This window comes from Setaria italica, chromosome IX (genome assembly GCF_000263155.2).
Source record: "Setaria italica strain Yugu1 chromosome IX, Setaria_italica_v2.0, whole genome shotgun sequence".
NCBI lineage: Eukaryota > Viridiplantae > Streptophyta > Magnoliopsida > Poales > Poaceae > Setaria > Setaria italica.
The window spans coordinates 57,621,545-57,635,866 of record NC_028458.1 but is presented as its reverse complement, the minus strand read 5'-3'; the positions used below and the strand labels follow the sequence as shown (position 1 = coordinate 57,635,866).

General features: G+C 46.2%; 3 protein-coding genes across 3 annotated transcripts; all 3 read right to left on the bottom strand.

Annotated features, from left to right (window-relative positions):
- Positions 1-2,258: 2,258 nt before the first annotated feature.
- On the bottom strand, positions 2,259-4,206 carry LOC101780142 (50S ribosomal protein L11). Its single transcript, XM_004985868.3, has 4 exons — positions 3,908-4,206; positions 3,637-3,809; positions 3,466-3,529; positions 2,259-2,696 (listed from the first exon to the last, which is right to left on the bottom strand). Exons 1-4 carry the CDS (start codon positions 4,110-4,112, stop codon positions 2,488-2,490), a joined length of 651 nt encoding a protein of 216 aa, XP_004985925.1. The 5' UTR covers positions 4,113-4,206; the 3' UTR covers positions 2,259-2,487.
- A 414-nt stretch (positions 4,207-4,620) lies between these two features.
- On the bottom strand, positions 4,621-6,985 carry LOC101779739 (psbP-like protein 1, chloroplastic). The gene is made up of 7 exons (XM_004985867.4): positions 6,715-6,985; positions 6,538-6,624; positions 6,298-6,380; positions 6,076-6,198; positions 5,904-5,975; positions 5,247-5,343; positions 4,621-5,045 (listed from the first exon to the last, which is right to left on the bottom strand). Exons 1-7 carry the CDS (start codon positions 6,884-6,886, stop codon positions 4,939-4,941), a joined length of 741 nt encoding a protein of 246 aa, XP_004985924.1. The 5' UTR covers positions 6,887-6,985; the 3' UTR covers positions 4,621-4,938.
- A 1,088-nt stretch (positions 6,986-8,073) lies between these two features.
- On the bottom strand, positions 8,074-10,704 carry LOC101778265 (flavanone 3-dioxygenase 2). Its single transcript, XM_004985864.4, has 3 exons — positions 10,169-10,704; positions 8,788-9,112; positions 8,074-8,691 (listed from the first exon to the last, which is right to left on the bottom strand). Exons 1-3 carry the CDS (start codon positions 10,609-10,611, stop codon positions 8,449-8,451), a joined length of 1,011 nt encoding a protein of 336 aa, XP_004985921.1. The 5' UTR covers positions 10,612-10,704; the 3' UTR covers positions 8,074-8,448.
- Between the last annotated feature and the right edge of the window lie 3,618 nt (positions 10,705-14,322).

Sequence of the window (14,322 nt, the reverse complement as noted above, 5' to 3'; positions counted from 1 at the left end):
TATTTTCTTACATTTATAGGAAAACCTCAAGTAATTAACAATCGAATGTATTTTAATCTTCCCAGAGGATGTAGCATTCACTTCTACGGCCAAGCTACCATTAACCATTAAAGAAATAGAACAGGGATATCCTTGTTACCCTACGAATGAGGAACTGGCATGTTAACTATAAAAGCCAGTAATCCTATATATAGCACCATCTCTGATGTATGAGGTTCACACAAAGTATGATATCAATAAAGCATCTATGGGTTTAATTTGCCATCAATAAAGCATCTATGGTTTTAATTTGCCACCAGCTAGAAACAAAAGAGTTACCTTTCTTCACCATCTTTTCTTCAGAGATGGTGTACCCAAGGATGATTTAAACACTGCCACAAGTTTCCGAGATGTGGTGGTATCATCGGTACTAGAAATAAAGGGTATTCCTTGGGTCCCATCTTACTATTACTAAATTACTAATTGGAGACTCGTTTTGAAACCACCACATGAAGCCGCCTAGGATCCTAATTGGACACTCTAGAAAAATAGAGAAATCCTAGAAATTCTATAAAAAAAGCAAAACATATAGCCATCAATTCGATAGATTAAAATCATAATAGCCATTGGATCTATTATGTTTTCTAAAAAATTATCCACCTCTGCCATTATAAAAATAGCATAAAGTAACCCCTAGATTCATATCTAAATTACCCACCTTTGCCATTAGATAAATTAACTAAAATGACCTCTAATCTTCATCTAAATTACTCATTTATACCGTTATAAAAAAATTAAAATAACTCCCTAAATTTGCATCAAAATTGCCCACCACTAACATTATAAAAAGCAATAGTCCAATTACCCAAATGAGGTAGGAGTTTTTAAAAAAATCACAGCCATTGATTTAATTAAAATAAATCAGAAATAGATAAAATCACGATAATCACACAGCTGCCTCTCACGCACGGAGTATAAACTAACGCCGGCCATCTCCGATTGTGGCAATTCTGCAGTACCTCACACGTGGAGAAAAATCATCGGGCATCTCGGATAGCAAGTAATTGATGACAGGCTCAGCATATGCAGTTTCATCTAGAGAATATAATTGTGAGTGCCATCTAGAGAATACCATTGTGATGGTAAGTTATTGGTACCTGAAATGCTGCCTCACATTGTATTAGAAAACAGACCCATTGGAAAAAAGAAAAGATGTCGCATAGATGTCACGTTATCTCACGTCACGTTGCATCGGGGAAAACATGCAACTTACCTCATGAGGAAAAACAGATAGCTAGATCTAATTGATTATATTTTGACTAAATTTCTATTTTCTAAACTATACAAGTATTGGGTTAGCATATTTAACAAATGAGAGAAAATTCAAGGTAACAATTTTGATTATTAGCTATGTGTTTCAATTGGATACTCCGCGTTAATTTTCACAAGACGGTTAGGAAACTCTCACAAAAATAAAAAACATGCAGTATCAATCATGTAGACTCTAATAACCATATCCATTGATCTATTATATTTTCTTAAAAAACATTACCCACCACTACCTATCATTATGAAAATATTCTAAATTAAACCCTAAGCTGATATCTAAGTTACCCACCTCCTCGTTATAAAATTTTAAAGTAACTCATAATATTCATCTAAATTATCCATACATATCATCAGAAAAATAATTTAAAATATCTTTCTAAATTTGTATTTAAAATATCCATGTACGTCGTTATTAAAAATAACATAACATAAGCATATAAATCTTAATCCGATTGTCTACGTGTTCATTGTACATAAATGTTCAAAAGTAAACAAATATATGATTCGAAATTACCTATGTATGTCATTATTGATATAGAATTACTAAGTAAAGGTATATATACCTGACGTGTGTCACCATGTAGACCATTTATTCATGTATGGGAGGAAGTGATGAAAATTATTTATACCCCTTTCAGATGTTGTATGTAGAAGGATTTCACAAAATAAAAAAAAAGTTGAACATCTAGAGCTGATGTAGTTTCTAGAGATTGATGTCTTGATGATTTGGCAAGATTGACACTACTTATGGATACACTGTGGGTTGGGGCTGGCCTAAGCACTTATTTTGGGACGGCCTCTGTTTCACCACGTATACCCTTACAATTTGGAAACCCAGGGAGTAGTTTAGAATAAAATAAGAAAATAAAAAGGGAGATTCAGATTTGAATATATACTCGAAACAGTATAAATGGTAAACGTTGGTATGCAGTATGCACAAAGGCTTGGACTGGCTCAAAAAACGTTGGTGCACAAAGGCTTGGAATACCCCTTTCAGATGTTGTATATAGAAGGATTTGGCAAAAAAATGTTGAACATCTACACCAAATGACTGGATTGGTTAACAAGGTTACTCACACCAGAGGAAAACTTCAAGTTGGCACAGCGAATTGAGGAACAAAAAGGAGGGCATAATCTACAGAAGGCCATTGGTAATATGATCTGCGGGTGCCAGCAAGACTACAAGATGACCTTTTCCTTCTTCTGAAGGATTGGAGGATCAACATCAATGCCCATGTTAGCAGCCGTGCCAGCGATGATCCTCATAGCAGACTCGATGCTCTTGCAGTTCAAGTCCGGCAACTTCTCTTGAGCTATCGTACGGACTTGATCTGCTGTTACTTTTCCAACCTTTTCTCGCTGTGGCTCTTTTGATCCTTTTTCGATGCCTAAGAATCAAGATTGAGAAAATGAGGTAAGGAACCATTTGCTTGCTTAAATGAAGACAGAGCATATGCATCAACATAAGCGCAGGGAAAGATAGCTGGTTGTCAGTCAAAAGGTTCTTATGTTAGAAAGGGTATGCATTTTAGAGGCACTAATTTGTTCATTGTTGTATTTTGTAGTTCATGGGTATACTTTAACATGCCAAAAGGAAAAGGAAAAACATTTTTTATAAGTCCATGCAACTTATACATCTATGGTGGATATCCAAATTTACAAACTTGAAAATAAGTTCATGAGATAATTCACGAGATAAGGGAAATAGAGGTCTCGACTTGAAACACAGTCACATTACAAATATATGATCGTGTGTACTGGAAAACGCTGCTCATCTGATTATATCTTGGTTTGTGGAGAATGGGAGGCTTATTGTTACCATCACCTACTACTGACTCATTGTGCAACAGCTGACTAACTCTGAACTTGATTCAGTTGCAAGTGCATTCAGTATTTTATCACCATGTCTGTGTGAAAAAGAACATGTAGACGGTATAAACTTAGTTCGAAAAAGTTGCATGCTGAATTATTAATCCAATATGTTGACCTTGCACAAACCATAAATACCATTTCATCAAACCCGTGCCCAAAGACGCACGGAAAAAATTACCAATCAAGCACAATCCTCTTCCTAAATGTCCAATTTCTTTAGTAATTTGCGCAATTTGATGAATGTATAACTATGAACAGATTGATGCTAATGTACAGGGTGTGCACCTGCAGCCTTGAGGAGCAGGACTGAGGCCGGCGGTGTCTTCAAGATGAATGTAAAGCTCTTATCCTGCAAAAGCAAAGCAAAGGCAAAGCATTAAGGAAACTATCCAACATTAACAATCGATGTTCAGACTTCAGACAACCACATAGTAGGATGGAAGGTATTCAGCTCACATCGAAGACGGTGATCTCGACGGGGATGATGTAACCAGCCTTCTCGGCCGTCTTGGCATTGTACTCCTTGCAGAACGCCATGATGTTCACACCCTTAGCACCAAGCGCCGGTCCAACGGGCGGCGCCGGCGTCGCCTTGCCGGCCTCCAGGGCCAGCTTTATCATGCCCACCACTGCATTCAGGAGAATCGAAGCACAACGGTTTAGGCGCAACAAAACATGGGTCCTCTCTGATGTTTCAGGAATGGCGAAGAAAACGAAGGGCACAGACCTTTCTTGGGCTTGCCTCCCGGCTTCGGCGGCGCCATGGCCCTGACGGCGAGGGTCCGCCGCGAGGGGGCGGCGCTGGACGCCGGCGCCAGTGGCCGGAGGAAGGAGGCCGGGGCGCCGAGGAACGGGGAGGACAGCTTCTTGGCCGGGGCCTGCGAAGGACGGCCTTGGAGAGATAAGGAAGTGGTGGCCATGGCTGTGTTCATGGCGAGTTGGCGACGCGCTGGAGGGGGGAGCGGGAGATAAGCAGCGCCGGGAAGGAGCAGTGCCGCAGTGTTCTTCGCTCTGCTCTCTGCCTCCTATCCAATCCACTTTTAGCGGAGCTGGTTCTGCGTCCAGTCATTACGGCTTCTCACAAGGAAAGCGCCTTCTCGAGACGAGTTCGAGATTGCTACCTTGTTTGGAACACGTACTCGAGAACTGGATGTGGGATGCTTCCCATCTCCTCCTCAGAAGTCAGAAGATTGGTGCACAAGCTGGAAATGGCACTAATGTTCGGGAGAGAGTTTTCTCTTGTCCAATTTTGCTACCAGAAAAGAGCCAGTATGATTTTCTCTCGCCTTGCTGAAATAAAAGTGGGACGAAGGCAATGCAAAAGCTTGAGAGTCCATACCCACGGAACGGGGGAATTGCAGACTGCGTTCTACTGATGGCAACCCCGGAATAATCCACACAAGTTACAGTAAAATGCAAGGGAAATTCAACATTCAGATATTTGCACACACTGAAATTTGGCTTTGAACATGAGGGATTAAGCACAAACATAATCTCCCATGGATGAAGCCTTTCCATTGCTTATTTTCGATACATTTACACAACTGTCTGGATCTCGTTATTCCAAGGATCACACTACAGACAGTGAAAACATATACATACCAAGTACAAACAGGTGTCTCAAGAACAAAACATTCAAAAATAAAAACTGATCAGTGCAATTCACATTCCCGACATTTACTATTTAGATCTCACCATTGCAGCTCCAAAAGAGAACACATCAACAAAGAAAAATCAGCACAAGAACCCAGACCTTCCTCATATTCTATTTTCAATTTTGAAGGAATCAACAACTGTATGCAGCCTATCCTTCATCTTTTCCCATCTTCTCTCGTTTGCTCCAGTAGTCAGTGTGTAAAATTTTCCTGCAGCATCCCATCAGCAATCAGGACATAGTTGATAACAGCAAACAATGATGTCATTTGCATATTTTTCAAGTACAACATCGAGGGTACGGTAAACCACAAATCCGACAAAATAAGTTGATGGAAAGTGCACAAAATACTACCTACTAAATACTAACAAACATCTCAATGATATAAAAGATCTCAGATGGATGGTAATACCATTTGCAATTACAATAGCACCAAGTGCATGTCTGGTGTAATTTGGGGCCTGAGCAGTGAACTCAAAAGTGTAGTAAGCTCTCCCATCAACATCATTCTGCCAAGACAAAACACATCTTGTGAATTTAACAACATAAGAGTACCCAAATATATCTTGCAATAAGAGAATAGCATGAAAAATGTCAATAACAGGATGCTTGACAAATGATCAATTCTCTCTAATAGAAATTGGAGGAGTACTAGCAACTTTATAGTAGTGCATATACATTTATTATCTTTGTCGTATTACCACATGTACTTTCAAGTTGGTAACTGACTGCCTAATCTTTCATCTCTTGGCACAGCGGATTAAACGTGGAAACCAGGTGAAAAATTTCAACACATGTTGTAGGTGGATATTTGCAATCCATTCAGTAGTACATATGCTATTTTCAGAGAATAGCTGTTCAGCCTACTTGATCAACATTATCAGAAACTCAAAAAAGGTTTAGCAATCAGCACTGAACCAACTGGTATGCCTGTTTTTTCAAAGAATCAAGGTATGCCACAAATTATAATTCCTCAAAGATTTGACCTTCTGACATGCACCGGTTGGCAATAGGAATAGTTTATAAGTTTAAAAAATAGATCAAGCAGCGCAAATTAGTAAAGGCACACCTCTTTTGCTTCAATTAATTTTGTCTTCTGCGTCGGAGGTGCTAAAACCTTTTTTATCAAAGCCTCAGCAACCTGGACAGTGGACAGCAGGAGTTAAAAGATCAAAAACGGACCTCTTTCTCTAAATAACCAGATAAGTGTACCCAGTTTATGAAACAGAGAAGAGTTAAACCTTATCCGGAGGACCAAGGTCACGAATGTCCTCCTTGCTAGTGGGAATAGAGTTGATGCTCACACTCTCCAGAGGCTCTATCACATCTTTGTACACCTTATCTTGCCCTTGCACGGCCACCTCCTGGATAATCATTGACCTCACATTACCACAGAATATCTTGTGCAGTCAATTAAAACTAATCCAGATTGTGTTTCTCTTCAAGTACAATATGTTTCTCACCTCCCATCCGAACGGGTAGAGGAAAGAGTACCCAGCCTTCTTGTCGACGACAGGCAGGAACCCTTTCTTAGCCTCTGCTGCGACTATACGAGATCAGAATGGCACTCAGAGGCGCAGTTTTGACCAAATAAGCCATATTCACAAAGCAAGCTTGTCCCTCAGTGACCAGCAAAGTAGAAGTGGTTAAAGCAGCAGAATACGAGCATTCAAAGAAGATAGTAAAATCGAAGAGCAACTCACATGCCGCCGGATTAGGCCGGGAAATAAACGCGGCGGCCGCGGCAGCACCCGCCAGAAGCACCTGCCGCCGCCCGGAGCCTTCCTCCTCTGCGTCAGGTCAGACAACACAGCAACGTCGCTAAAGACAGACGCTCGGAAGTAGTCCTCTGTTCAGGAGAAGTAGCGCGGGGTACCAACCGTTGTCGAGCTGAGGCGGCGGCGCAGGGCTGCAGGCGGCGGCGAGGGGCGTGATGACGCAATGCCGCTTGCGTAGCGACGGGGACCTGGGACGGCGGGCGGCGGCCGCCGGAGAGGAGGAGGACGCGCGGCAAGGAAGCGGGAGGGAAGCGGCGGGCACAGCCGTGGCCATGGCGGACGTGGCGTCGACGAGGATGATGGCCGGATGGGGGCAAGCGTAGCGACGAAGCTTGCGGACTCCGTGCGCCGAGTAGGATTTCGCTTCGTTTCTGGTCCACACACGACGCGCGCCGAGCAGCAGGGGGCCTGGATATCTGGGCCGTGCGCCCGCGCTCAAACCGGCCCGGCCTGTTTCTCCTCCATCCGAGGAGAGTAAGAGCCCATTGGGCTAAGCCTCTAGTTAGAATTCACAAGGAAGATGATCAAACAAACGACAGATTTTCACCTCCCTGTGCTTATTCTGAGAGCAGTTTTTACTAGTGAGACAGACAGGGTTTCTTGATTTCTTCCCACTGAAGACTGACTGAACACACCTGCATCTCTTCCGGGGGTGAAAAATGGTAGATAGCACCGCGGGCGAGATGTGTTAGGAGCCGTTTGGCACAGCTTATGGACCGGCTTCATGAGCCGCTTATGCTCAAGCTGTACCAAACAGTGGCAATGAAAACGGCTTCAACACAAAAGTCCGGTAGAAGCCATTGCGGCTTGCACTGGGAGGCGAGAGCTAAAAAACTGGCTTGTCCCGGCTTCTCCCCTTCCCACAGCCATGTGCTATCACATTGCTCCTCAAATCGATCGAAATTCCAGCAGAAATGCCACTCTTCCTACCTTCTCTCTTTGCCAGAGTTGGTGGTGGCATGGCGCAGAGCGGCGGCGAGACAGCACGGCCGCGCGTAGCGCACCCACGTCGGTGCGGGCTGGGACTGGGTGGAGCAGCCGCGAGACGGCGCGGCCAAGCAGGGCGTACCGACGGCAGTGCGGCGCAAGGCAGGCTGTCAACGGCGTGGCCGCGGAGGGCACACTGGCGGCGGAGTGGGAGGTGCAGGACCTGCGGAGGAACGATGGGATCCGAGACGGAGGCGCGAGAGCAAGGGCATGTGCGGGGAAGCATGCGGCGTGGCCATGGCGAGACTACTGGGTAGGAAAGAGCAGTGTTTTGTTTTCCGCGAAGGAAAGATGGATGGGTTAGCGGTGCTTGGCAGGAGCGGATAAGTGTGGAACAGAAGGGAAAAAAGCAAAAAGAAATAGGAAGAAAAAAAAAGAAAGGATAAAAAAGAAGGAAAACATTATTTTGTGACGAGCGCCTAATTATTAGCTTGACTATATTTTATATTATTATTTTTCCCCACACAAATCACATTATTAATAAAGACAATATATAAAACTCATATAGATATTCAAGGGCACAATGGACAATTAACATCTTCTACACATTCTAAAAAGGTAGGAGAAGCCGTTTTGCCAAACATTTTTCCACAGAACAAGCTAGCTAGAAAAACTAATTTTCCATACGAGCCAGAGCTATTTTCTCACGAAAGCCGTGCGAGCCTTGTATGCCGAACCCTGACATTCGACTCCACAGTGTTCAAGCTAGCTAGGCGAACACAAAATGGCTAAAAGGCGACACAGAAACGTCGAACGCTAACCACTGTTCTAGGTAGCTGCCTAGGAGTAGTATGTAGTCCTTTCCGATCCAAGTATATATCGATCGATGTGGACCCCGGTGCTAGATAGCTAGGTTCTGAAGAGCTCGAGGCAGTGCTCCTGGTCCAGGTTCCTGCTCCAGAACTTGCCGTAGTACTCGGCGTAGGTGTAGTCCCTGTAGACGGCCGGCGCTCCCTCGCCGACGAGCTTCGCGGCGGGGCCGATGCGCACGTCGTTGCAGGGGCACAGGAACGACGCCACCGACATCCTCGGCCTGTCGGAGTTCACCACCGCGCGGTGCCACACGCTCTTGTACCGTCCGTTGCTCAGCGCCTGCGCGTACGTCGTGCAGATCGATCATCATTCAGTTAATCAGGTGGTTGCCAGAAGGAAAAAAAGATCATATCCTCCATCCAGTCGTGCTCGCACCTGCAGCTGGTCCCCGATGTTGATGACGAGCGCGTTGGGCCGTGGGTTGACGGCGATCCAGCGGCCGTCGTTGAGCACCTGCAGGCCGGCCACCTGCTGGTCCATGAGCAGGATGGTGAGGGCGTTGGGGTCGGTGTGCGCGGGGAGCCCGTAGGTGAGCTCCGGCGCCGGGCACCTCGGGTAGAAGTTCACCGCCATGTGCTGCTCCTGCTCGCCCAGCGTCCTCTTCACGTAGTCATCCTCCAGCCCCAGGCTCGCCGAGATCGCCTCGTACAGCCGGAACCCCAGCGCCCGGACCTCTCTGCAGTAGGCGCTCACGATCTCCCTGTACATGTGTGGATGGGCAACATCATATCAACAACAACAGAAAAAGGAACAGCTCTCAGGAACTCTCAGGTGGAGGTCACACTCCACCGTGCCACTAGTCGTTGTAGTGATCACACTCCAGAAAAAGGAACAGCTCTCAGGAACTCTCAGGACACAGGGAATCAGGTGGGGATCTCCCCCCCGTTGACCCTCAAAAAAAAAAAAAACAAAGTGGTCGGAGTAGTGGGCAAGTGGAGGGAGCTTGGACCACTGCTACACAATTTTAGCATTCCTTGTTTGCGGAGAGGCTGGCTCAGCTTATCTTTTCTGGCAGCAGGAGCTCTGTCTGTCCTAGGAACGGTTTAAAAACCGGCGTGCATGTGCATATGTCCACCACATGGTAGAGCCGTCCAAGGTACACATGGTGGTTAGTCACTTTCAAATTTGCTTTAAACAAAAACTTTCAAATTTTTCTCTTGAAGCATCTGTTCAGTGATCGGTCTCACGAGGGAAATAAAAAAGGAAGCAAAAAGTGATTCCAGAAGCTTGGAGAAAAAAAGGGTTACAGAGTAGCAGCACCTCAGCTTTGGATGTAATCCGATACTTCAAACTATTAATTTGCACTTTATTAATAGTTTTGAACTTGTTAAGCGTACAGCTCAAGTCCTCTCAACGCTAAGCAGACGGATCAACACAAACCGGAGAGATTGGACGTACCTCTGGTGAATCACTTAGCAAAAACTTAAGGTCAAATGACATAGGATTATGCAAAATTATAGTTTGGGAACCTAAGTGACCTTTAACATATTCAGATTCAGGGGAAGGAAAAAAACTAGAATAAATGAGCACCAATAATTTGCTTTGGGCTACGTGCTTAATTAGGGATTTAAAAAGTGCGCGTACGTTTCCCTAGGAAAATTAGCGATCAAGGCATGAAACATGAGGGTGCAGAGCTCCAGAATAACTAATCAATAGCCATTGTGATTCGTGAATTAAACAATCCTCTCTTGCTCTGTCAGTCTTGGAGCACGGAGGATCCTGAGCAACGTGAGGGTGCTTGACGCCGGATTGTTACCTGAATGACGGGGGATTGGCCGGCCAGTCGGGGACGTACTGCTCCAGCGGGTAGCAGTGGAGGCGGAGATAGTCGCGCCAGTTGTGGACGGTCTCCTTGCGCACGTTGAAGCTGGTGGAGAGGCGCATCTTCTTGCCCGGGTCGTCGGAGTAGAGCTTGGCCTTCTCCTCCGCCGGCAGCCGGAAGAACTCGTACGCCACCGCCAGCATCGCGACCATCAGCTCCACGGGCACCCCATGGTTGAGCACCTGAAAGAAGCCGTGGGTGGTGCAGGCCTCGCCGATGCTGGCGACGACCGCGGCGGGGTCGGGGTCGGCGAGGTCCACGACGGGGATCTGCGCGTCGGAGACCACCTCGTGGAGGCGCGGGCGCTGCGCCTCCGGCCGGACGTAGTTCTCCGGCAGCTCCTCGTGCACGGCCGTGGAGATGAGCTGGTCCGCCATGCCCTGATGCTCGGCTTGAGTGCTGCTCTGTGTGAATTGTGATGTTGTGCTGCTGCGCGAGTGCGAGTGCGAGTGCGAGCTCCATGTTTGCCCCGGAGACTGGCTACATAAATAGACGTCACGACCGGCTCAGCGATCGATGGACGCAACACGCCGCGCCTTGAACGACCGGGCGAGAGGGGGAGCCCCGGCCCGGCTGTCAGCGTCGTGCCACGCTGGCGGCATGGAGGCTTGGTGCTCTCCCCTGACCAAGCAGCGTCACCTCCTGGGGTCCGGCCAACGTCAGCCCGATGACGCCAGCAAGGGTTTGGCCAGGTCGTCTTGCTCCGGCCGGCCCCCATAGCGTTCGCCGCGTTTGGAGCTGAGCATGACCGGTTGCCAGTGCTCTGGTGCTGAAATAGAAAGCCCTGTTATGGTGTCCACGCCGGCTGTTGAACGGCACATTGTTTCCATGCTGTGACCTGCAGTGTGGGTGTGCAGGGCAACAAAAGCTACTGTCTCGACACAGTCAGAGGCACGCAGGAATGTCAAGCGCGCATATGCTCCCTTGTGGTCCTTTTCCCATTTCCTCCCAATGGGGTTGTCCAAGCCTAAAAGGAATGAGCAATATATGCCCGTACTTTGCCACACCTTTTATTTACTTACGCAGATTATCATTGATCAATAGTTTTCTTTGTCAAAGTTTCTGTTCACAAGCACACACAAAATCACTCGTATTTATCGTCTGTCAATTCAAAACACCTATCCCATTAATTCCTCTGTTCCGACTACGACCCGGGGCCAATCCCCATCCCATTTCTCAATACCTATTGGGGGAAGAATCAAACTATATTACCAAAAATAACAGCATTTAATGAGTAAGTAGGAGTATTTGTTAAGAATAATGAGAGGAGCACTGCCTCTTTTCATCTGATAACTAAAAACGTGGGAGACATCAGAAACACAGACAGAAAACCACGTCTTCCATAACAACCATACAGAGAACCGAGTAGTTGTCTTGATGGATTAGTATAAACAGAAAACTACGTAGTATATGTCTTGAAATCAGGATGGAGAATCACTTCACAGAATCAGGAGAAGCTATTTTTTCCAGCTCCCGACCTCTTAATTCATTTCAGATAATCACTTCACAGAATCAGCAGAGAATCACTTTTCTCTGAAAAACTGTTTGGCAAAGCTCCTGCTGGATTCAGCAGACAATCAACTCTGGGGCTCTACCAAACGCATCGTAAATGACAACTGAAAATAGGAACAAGCAAAAGTCTCCGGGATGATCAAAATTATCAATGCTTAGGTGTATGTGCACCAGCTGGTCAGCAGTTTTACTAGTTGATTCATCCATGTGGCCAGGCCATGTCTAATTTGGTCATCAGGTCTTCTTTTCTTTTTGCGGAAGTCATCAAGTCGATTTACTGTCATTGAGTTTTCGTCTGCTCCGGAAGCCGTCAGAAGTTTTCTTCCGTCAAAACGGCGGCTCTGAAAGTTTGAATTCAAATCACTGTGTCCCTGTTGGTTAGCACGAACGAAGCTTCGTCCTAGTGGTAGTTACATCAAACTGCTCAGGCCGCCATACATTTCCTGCTTCATGCAGTCAACTACTCAAATGTGTTGCCTTTCGGTTCAAACATGCATGTCCAAGAACCAACCTTGGCAACTTAATAAGGCCCGCTGAATGCGACATTACATTGAACTAAAATCCCATAGTCAGCGGTTGCTCACCAACTGTGCATTGCCCAAATTCCAGGGGGAAAATGATGGAACTTGAGCACAGTCGTTTTTGCTGAATATGGATCAAGCAATTTTCAGTGTTTAGGTAGTGGCTTTTGTCATTTTCCTACGAGTGGATGCCTAATAGGATTGGACCGTACTGGAGAGGCACTGCTATTTGCGTGCAATACTGATGAATTCGCCAACAAAGCAAACACAGGGCGACGATAAGGAAGAACCTTTAGATCGAGTGAACGCAGCGGCGGAATCGCTGCGCGCCCCTGTCGCGATCATTGCAGACGCGTACGCTAATCGACAGGAGTAGTAGGCTGACCAACATGGCAGCATCTTTCAGCTAAAAAAGAGAGGACGGTAGCGTCTTGGGCTCTAAAAGATAAGCAATACATATCCGATTTAACCTTTCGGCCGGATCCATGAGCTAGCCTACCCGGTACTGTAGAAACTCCGGCTGGATAGCGCCAGAGAGCAGCAAAAAGGCACATGCAAAACGTGCGATTTTGCTCATAGCAGCAAGGACAGTACAGTTGTTACTTTCGAAAAAATAGCAGTGAAGTGAACGTGGACTGGAGCAGGTGCTCCGAGTTCACGCATCGAATCCGATCCTCGATCGGGTCGTCACCGCCGGCCTCGGCGTCGGTGAGACCTTCGCCCATGCGGCGCGCGGTGGGAGGGAAGATGCGATGATGTATCCAAGTGAGATTCGCATCAGATCATGTGATCTCGAGTCCAGGCCTCCGGGGTCAAGGTGCAATGGACGGGGCGGTCGGTGGTCTCTGTCGGCGTGCAATGCTTGCTTACACTAATAAGCTCCTGCTCGGACAATAACGTTGTATCCACAATGCGCGTGACCAGCGATCGACCAAACCAATAGTCGCAAGTTTGTCGGCACAGCAGGGACAATGGCTGAATAATGTTTGTACTACATGCGTACGAGCTCAATTTTTTTGTCGTAAAGTTGGCTGGTTGGAGCAGAATATGTGGATATGTACGATCTCGTCGTATATGCTGTCCACGTGTCCACGAGTAGGCTTTCCTACCACTAGCATCACGGATAGGTTCGGATCGCTAATGGCCGGCCGCCGTCCTAGTCGGCAATCCGCGTGGAATCTGTCGTCCGCGCTTGTGGTCTCCGCCATGACCCGACTACTCTTACATGGCCTTGTCCGTGACACGTCAAAAGGCCTTCGCCAGTAATGCTGCCTATTACTGGCGGGTAGCAGCTCGGCGGGCGACTGATCGAACTCGATCGCGGCCGCCTGCCAACCGTTGACACTGCTTTCCTCGCCGACCTAATTTGCTCATGCTCGTAGATATGCGTGGAAACGAAGAAATCTTCTTCTTTTTTTTGAAATGTAAAATGGCACGAGCACTACCGTATCATATAAGAAGGAGAGAAGTATAATGTCTTACAAGGTTTAGATTACATGTTCAGACGAAGACGCGATGGGAATAGATGCAGGCGTTTAGGGTTTCGTCTGAACGCTAACGAGATGAGCATACAAGGAAGAAGGTTAATTCGGGAAGGACACATCTAAATTGGGGACGGTGCTGTCAACGTATGTAGCGCTTGCTTTAATCTAGATCAACGGCGAACGAAGAAGAAACCAATAATTGAGATTGGAAAAGGTAATTAATAGGCCATCACCCAAGTTAATCGACACTGTTAGCAACGCTTCGTTTCTTACCACGCAAGTTAACGTCAACTGCCAATTTAATTGATGACGGTAGAAGAAAAGATCAACTTCGTTAATCATTAGACTGATAATATAGTAGTCGGCCGACGACTTTGGTAGGCATGTTGTTTATTTACACATGATTGTTGGACGGAAGTTCGCAAAGCAAAAATAATGGTGTTTAGTATGGTTGCTTAAGAAAGGGTGCTACTAAGAGGTTGTTTGATACGAAGTGTTAAACTTTAGCAGGGTCATATCGGATGTTCGAATGCTAATTAGGAAGATTAAACATGAGCTAATACAAAACTAA